Here is a 7699-nt window from a genome sequence, read left to right as displayed (position 1 = left end):
TGATCAAATACAAAGATTTTGCCATTTTCAACATTAAACATTAAAATTTGGTGTCTTTTTAAGTACAGTTTTTAAACTGTTGCTATTGAAAGATAAGAGTAATGTTAGTCTTACTCACTTTCTTTACTTACCTTTGTTAATAAGAGAATTGAGTAGTGAGAATGAGTAAGACTAGCATTATTCCATAGATAATTATTACCCAATTAGGAAAGTTAGGAGACGGTGTGGCCCACAGAAAAAAGTCCATATCAAACAACATTTTGGGAAACGACGTCGCGAGAACAGTCCGCCAGTATGGCACTTCCCACCGCGAAAGCGAGGTAACGTAGGCTGACAAGTGACAAGAGTCGAACGCGTCAGGACTTGAACTTCCTCCAATTATAAGACGCCACATCATAATAATTCCACGTGTAATATGTCGCACAAACATTAGTGCAAAAACCATGTAATGATGGGAACCAAAAATCCAGAATGAAAGTCAATTGACTAAAAAGCCATTTTAAAATAATACCAGTTCGGTGAAATCTATTAGCAAATATCAATTGTTAAGGTTATTTTAGTCACTTAAAATTTTGTTTTTATTTATTCCGCGACTCTATAAACCACGAAGTTAGAAAAGAACCGAAATCCGGCAATTTTTTTTTTTTTTTTTAGTGAAAACTGTATGAAAATCCATTGTTTTGATCGGATCAAACAAACCAGATCTCAATGCTGAAGTGAATGATCTGAGAAGTCAGACGTTTCGGTTTCTTCTTGTTAGTTTCCTTAAAACTACAATCTTCCGCGTCTCTCGTTATGGCCGCGCCGTTTTTCTCAACGCCTTTTCAACCATATGTTTACCAGGTATCTCTCTTGAATTTATCTAATCGCTTAAAAGATTTTTACTAACTTTTTGTTTGGCTGCGGAGAGAATTTTATTTTATTTCTTTTTATGTTCCCGACTAACTACGGCATTGATTGCTTTCATGAAGTTTTGTCCTTAAATTTGTTAGAATTGATGGGTTAGACTGTTTTTGCGTTTGATCTGTTTTGTTTTAAGTGCACTTTGAAGATCATGCCTTTTAATTTGCTAGTTAGGGTTGAGGTGACTATTTATCCAATTCGTTGATTGTATTCTTACACAGCGTCTATGATTTTTGGATAATCAGTTTGTTGGGGAGATTAGGTTTGTGTAGACTGTTGAAATGTTATATGTGTAACAATTGGAAATCAAAATGATGAGACCAAACAATCAAAGTTGAATTGGTATTATTTGTTGTACACAAAAATGTATAGGAAGGAATAAAATAGGCACAAACCGAGTAGTATATGCTTATGCTTATGCTTATATACTAAAGCAAGAAATTGTTGTCTACAAATTTTTATGGCTATTGTACTGCAGAGTCCACAAGATGCTGTAATACCTTTCCAGATTTTAGGTGGTGAAGCTCAGGTTGTGCAGGTACTTTTGATGACATCTGAAACATACTTTCTTTAGCTTCTGTTCCATGTGCTCCTATCTATAACTCATTTATTTTTCTTATTATTGGTTTTTGCTTTCTCAGATAATGTTGAACCCACAAGAGAAGGTTATTGCAAGGCCTGGTAAGTGGCTGGCAGTCGGTTTCTTAATCTGCCTTCATGCAGTTCTCTTTTAGTTTTGTTATAGCATGGAGAATTAGTATATCAATTTACTCTTGATGGCTGTTACCTAGACCCTCAATATAAACTTTGGATTATATAGTTTAGTTCTTTTGTGACACAATCAACAGTAACATCTGTCTTCCCCATCCAAATGTTTCAATATCTGCTTGTCTGATTACACACACATAAAAGCCTTTGGAATGGTGATTTTCTTTAGGCTTGACATATTCCCAACCTTTTGAAATACTAAGAATCATGGTATCTCCAAGCAGTAGCGGATCCAGAAATTTTTGTTAGGGTGGGCCAAAATAAAAACTAATTACACATTAATATTTTTGTTCATTAATATTTTTGTTAGGGTGGGCCAAAATCTAGAAATTATATATATTAGTATTTTTTAAAATAAAATTCATGGCCCACCCAAAAGTAGGCTGGATCCGCCCGTCTCCAAGTCTCCATTTTGTCTTACGTTATTACCCTTTCACTAGTTGTGCATGCCCCTCTGTTTTCCTATTGGTATCAATTAGGTAAATGCAGTACAAGTTACCTTTTTACTGGTTATCAGTATTTACTTTATCTCCTAGTAACCCCAAATACAACCTTAAATAATTTGGCAAATTGTTTGCTTCTTCCTCAATCTAGCCCTTTGGCTGGAGCCATGCATTAGGGGCTCCTTGGTATGGGTTGTTGATCTTGTTGCATCTCAAGGTGATGATCTTGTCATAAGTGTCTGAGTAAATGCATCATGATTACTTGATAACTTGTTGGAAGTAAACGAAAATATTTTTTTATGTCCAGCACATATTTAGCTTTAGATTCATGCTATTGTAAATTAAGTTTTTAATTTAAACTGTGAGACAAATTCATTCCATTTTGATGAAACTACAATGATGAAGGTTTATGGAAGGAAAGGTAAGGGAGTTGGCAGCAGATAACAAGGGAGGTGACAGGAAGATTCTTATTGTAGAAAGGTGTCAAGGAGTATATTTGGGCTGGGACAGATGGCATATACTGGTTGGTCAGGAAAGGAAATTTGGTTATTGAGAGAGAATGAGATGAAAATAAAAGAAAGTAGAAAGAGAGAACTGTTTTAGGGAAGAAGAAAATAGAAGGGATTAAAGGAGGAACTAGCCCTCGAAGACTAGTAATTAGGGAGGAGCTGGCCCTCAAAGTCCAGCACCATTATCCTTGTTTCTTTTTATTGAGTTTTCTGTTTGTTTTTTCTATGTTGGGTAGCTTTGCTAGTTTCTATTTGCTGTGTATTTTGTTCTGGAATATTAATAAAAGTGTTGGTTGTCTTGCTTTTCTAGATTTTGGCTACAGAGTGTGTTGATTTTCTGGGTTTATATTGTTTACTGCTTGCTGTTTTGGTTGCTGTTGGCTGAGTTGGGAGAGGTATCTATCACATTTCAATCTAAGGACTTTAAGAGAGGAGTTAAAACAGCTTCTTGTTTCCTTTTTTTTTTTTTTTTTTTTTTTTTTTTAATTTATTTTATGCCATCTCAACAACTTTAAACCTTAGATTGCTGTGGTAGATGGCTAGTATATGTTTCTACAATTTAACTTAAAAAATTTAGTTTCTATAGCCCCACAATTGGCTTTAAATATGGATAATGTTTGCTCTATTGCATCTCCATGATATATATGGTGTAAGTTTGTGAATCTGAAATGATAAAATGGTTCTCCTTTTTTGGTTATATTATATTGATGTTTCACCTTATATATGAATAAATTTTAGGTTCCATGTGCTTCATGTCTGGGTCTGTCGAAATGGAAAATGTTTACATCCCTGAAAATGAAGTGGGCATGTGGCAGTGGCTTTTTGGCAAGAGCGTGACTAGTGTAGTTTTCCGCAATCCTGGTACAAGTGATGGATTTGTTGGAATTGCTGCACCTTCTCTTGCAAGGATTCTACCGGTTTGTACTTCAGATATACCAAGTTTCTGTAGCTATTACATTTCCTGTATATTTAAAGTTTACCAATAGTTGATGTTCCAGAAGTATTTTGGATATGATTAACTATAGCAAATGATTTGTGATTGGTTCCCATTTATTTTACAGATTGATTTAGCAATGTTTGGAGGAGAGCTTTTATGCCAGGTAGAGCTGGCTTTTTTCACTTCAGTTATTTGTCCTTCTGCTACTTAAACTTTTAGTTTTCCTCCTCTTTCAGTTATTAAGTTTGGATATTTGTAGTTGTCTGATGCTGTTCAATTTACTTTTTTTTTTTTTTTTTTTTTTTTTTTTTTTTTTTTTTTTTTTTTTTGTATAGAAAGTGCTTTTCTTCCAGATTTCTATGCAACACTTAGTCCGTTGTCTAATTGTTTTGTAGCCAGATGCATTTTTGTGCTCTGTCAATGATGTGAAAGTCAATAATACGGTTGATCAGAGGCCAAGAAATGTTGTCACTGGTGTAGAGGTAAGATGATACTGAGAGTTAGCTTTCTGTCCTCTCTTCTTTGTGTGCATGCACTGTCGCTAGTGTAGAGGTAAGATGATACTGAGAGTTAGCTTTCTGTCCTCTCTTCTTTGTGTGCGTGCACTGTCGCTAGTGCAGAGGTAAGATGATACTGAGAGTTAGCTTACTGTCCTCTCTTCTTCGTGTGTGCACTGTGCACGTGCACACACACTATTGGTTCCGTGCCTCTGCCTCTTCTAGTACCTTATGTTTTTCAGATTTTAATTTATGCCACTTTGCTTTTTCTCCCGAATTTTCCAAATAATCTTATTAATTAATACTTCAATTCTAATATAGGGTTTTCTGAGACAGAAGCTAACCGGCCAGGGGCTTGCATTTATTCTCGCTGGTGGATCTGGTATGCATTTTTGATTTATATGTATACCTCTAGAAATACTCTTGTCAGGATCTCTAAAGAGTTTGGTCTGCTCTAAATTTTGTGATAATGTAATTGGAACTGAATGTTGACTAGCTTTTAGTTTGTTCCTGATTCAAGCATGCCTTCGCCGGGTAGTTCTTGTACCTTGGCTGTGTAGTTATACCTTAGTGTTGTTGTACTGCTCAAATTGAATTCTCCAGCTTGCTGTTTAGCAAACTTTTGCCCCTCTTTGCTCTTTATTACCCTTACTGCTTTCACCTGCTATAGTTAACTGACTAGCACATTATGCTTCTTGTATAGGTTTATAACATTTCTTGTGTCAATATAATATAGTTTCTGGATATTGTATCATTTAGACTAATCAGCAGACCGTTATTTCCTTTTTGCTAGTTGTGCAGAAAAATCTTGAAGTGGGCGAGATACTAACTGTTGATGTGTCTTGCATTGTGGCCCTCACTGCCTCAGTCAATGTCCAAATTAAATACAATGGACCCATGCGAAGGGTGGTCTTTGGGGTAAGTTACTTCAATTACTAGTGTTTTCTACTCTGTCTCTGCATTCACTCTGTATCTATGATATTCTTGTAGAAGATCTTCAGTTCTTTGTGGATTGAAACCTCCCATTTCAATAAAATGGCTGGCTAAGTGACAGGGGAGATATGCATAATTAAAATGACATTGAGAGCTATGTAATTTGAGCACCTTGTACATTGTGGCTGCTGCTGAGGGATAAACCCTTCTATTTAGATTCTCTTGCAACTCTATAAATAGTTTGACGACAACGAGGAGGTCCTTGAGGCATTCCAGCGATTTAATACAATCTAAAAATCATGGTGCTAGATCCAGGCTTTTTTGGGAGTTCAACATTCATGCTTTTATACATCTATTGTTGTTCGTTTGTTAGAATGTTCTGTTCATAACAATGTTGAAATTTCAGGGTGACAATTTGGTGACAGCTGTTCTAACGGGACCAGGCATCGTCTTCATCCAGAGTTTGCCTTTTCACAGATTTTCTCAGCGCATTGCTAGGTAATTTCCTATTGAAAAATGAGAGGAATACTCTTTTGAACTAGATTTTCACCCCTTTTTATTTATTTACTTTATATACATGGTGTTCTGGTTTGTAGGGCAGTTACATCACCAAACATGAGGGAAAATCCAAAGTTCTTCGTTCAAATAGCCATTTTCTTTTTTCTTGCCTATGTTGTGATTGTATCTTCATTAATCTTGACTGATGTATGAGCTTTGTTTAAACTTTCAGAAACCCGTAGAATATTTCTTCTTTGTCATCTATTGTTAAGCTGCAGTTCAAATTAATCTTATATAATCAGTTGTATAGAAACAAATGAATTCAGATATTTTTGTTTCTGGGAAGTTTAATTTTCTCTCGACATTTTTTAATTCAATCAAAGTCCTTAAAATAATACAAAGGAGACAAATGATAGGCACTTCTTACCATAGTTGAGTGGGAGTTGTTCTCTGGGATTTCATTCACGACTTGCTAGGGGCACCGGTGGTTAATTATATGTATGTTTGTTTTTAGTTATGAGTTAAATTAGTCTTTTGAAATTAAACTATTGTATTTAATTAATTAATTTAACATAAAATTCAGACACAAACAAAAATACATTGTAGTCTAGTCGGTTAGGATATTCGGTTCGATTCCTGGCAACAGAAATCTTCTCATTTTTTTTTTCTAATTTCCTTTTACTTTGTTTTATTTTTTTAATTTTCTTATCTTCCTTTGTGTATTTTATATTTCATTTACACAAAAAATGAAACCAAGTTTTTGTGAGGACTCGCACACTATCATCGTCATTGTTAGATCCGTGGATATCAAACCCCACATCAACACCATCGGCTTAAGTGCATTGTTTTAAAACTTGGATCGGAGGGCAACCCGCTCTGTTGTCCGGGTCACGGTTCAACCGGTTGAATCGGTGATGTCATCACGCAGCATGATGATGTCAACACATTAAAAAAAACCTTTTTTTTTTTTTTTAAGATTTTCATTTTTTAATAAAACAATAACAACTTAATTACTGTCTAACATGATTTAAAGTTCAAATTCAATAACAATCCTAATACAATTTAAGTATTTAACAACAATCTAAAGTCTAAATCCAAACATGATATTGTATTCATCCATTACATATTAAATGAAAAAATACATAATAATTAATAACAAAACATTTGGTTCAAGTATTTTTTCTTTGATCCGTCCCCATGTTGATTGAGCTTCACACACTAACATCAAAATTCATTACCATCATTATCATAACCATCACCATTATCTATGTAAATTTCAGTAAAAAATAAAAATCATAAGTTAAAACTTGTAATTTAATTTGAATAGATACTAAGTTGCTTAAATATTTAAAACCAACGTTCTAAATCATCGATTGAATTATAAAAAGAAGGGTGATCAGTAACTCTAACAGGAATAGATTATTCTCTATATAATATTTGTTCCAACTCCTCATAATTAAGTTCACTGACCTCTTCTTAATCATCAACTATCCAACCTTCCATACTTTCATAATCCATAGGATCAAAACTTATTCTAAACCCGACAAATCACAAACTCAATTAACATCACAAATTGCTAAACCCTAGAAACAACAAACATCATTCAACCCAAATGAATAAATAAAACCCATACGGGAACCAGGAAGTTAACCACTTCAATACAAATTCAAAATGCAACAAAACCCAAATAGCAGCCCCAAATCCCGTTTGCTTTGAATCCTCTCTGTCTCCAACTCCCAAAGGCTGAACCACTACCGTGACACTGTCTCATCTGTCTCGACATCTCCATAACTCCATTTTCTAGCTTAATCACCACCATGACATTTCAAATTCCGTTTAAATCCTTTGTCTCTACTCTCCAATTCCCTATTCATTTTCGATTCAATATTATGCAGTAACTAAGCACGACTCCACTTCAGTCCAGTCGATCACCGATTCAATTGCCCTAGGTAAGAGAAATCTTAAAATCGTTTGTGTATTGTGTTGATCAATTTCCGGCGAGGGAGGAAGGCATCGTCGCTATTTCAGAGGCTTAAGTTGCGTCGATTTCAACAACGATTTCAGACTCAGAGAGTGGATTTCATTGAGATTGAGTGTCGATTTGTGTGGGATTTTAGATTTTCATATTTGTGTTAATATTTTTTCAGAGGATTTTGCGTAGAGAAAGGAGAAATCAGAGAAATTGAGAATTAAGGATTTTTCCCCTTTTCA

At 34.7% G+C, this 7699-nt stretch overlaps 1 protein-coding gene across 1 annotated transcript; it reads left to right on the top strand.

Annotated features, from left to right (window-relative positions):
- Positions 1-643: 643 nt before the first annotated feature.
- On the top strand, positions 644-5754 carry LOC116105625. Its single transcript, XM_031392036.1, has 10 exons — positions 644-843; positions 1382-1441; positions 1545-1584; positions 3362-3540; positions 3685-3723; positions 3956-4042; positions 4379-4439; positions 4851-4975; positions 5397-5488; positions 5587-5754. Exons 1-10 carry the CDS (start codon positions 796-798, stop codon positions 5699-5701), a joined length of 846 nt encoding a protein of 281 aa, XP_031247896.1. The 5' UTR covers positions 644-795; the 3' UTR covers positions 5702-5754.
- The last annotated feature ends 1945 nt before the right edge of the window (positions 5755-7699 follow it).

The sequence above is a fragment of the Pistacia vera genome, unplaced genomic scaffold (genome assembly GCF_008641045.1).
Source record: "Pistacia vera cultivar Batoury unplaced genomic scaffold, PisVer_v2 Contig501, whole genome shotgun sequence".
Classification (NCBI taxonomy): domain Eukaryota; kingdom Viridiplantae; phylum Streptophyta; class Magnoliopsida; order Sapindales; family Anacardiaceae; genus Pistacia; species Pistacia vera.
The sequence above is the reverse complement of the archived record's forward strand: the minus strand, read 5'-3'. Positions and strand labels throughout refer to the sequence as shown.

Coding starts and splice junctions, on each gene's coding strand:
- LOC116105625 (XM_031392036.1), top strand. CDS start 796: ATGGCCGCGCCGTTTTTCTCAACGCCTTTTCAACCATATGTTTACCAG. Junction 3,724..3,955: donor GAGGAGAGCTTTTATGCCAG/GTAGAGCTGGCT, acceptor ATTGTTTTGTAG/CCAGATGCATTTTTGTGCTC. Junction 4,043..4,378: donor ATGTTGTCACTGGTGTAGAG/GTAAGATGATAC, acceptor ATTCTAATATAG/GGTTTTCTGAGACAGAAGCT.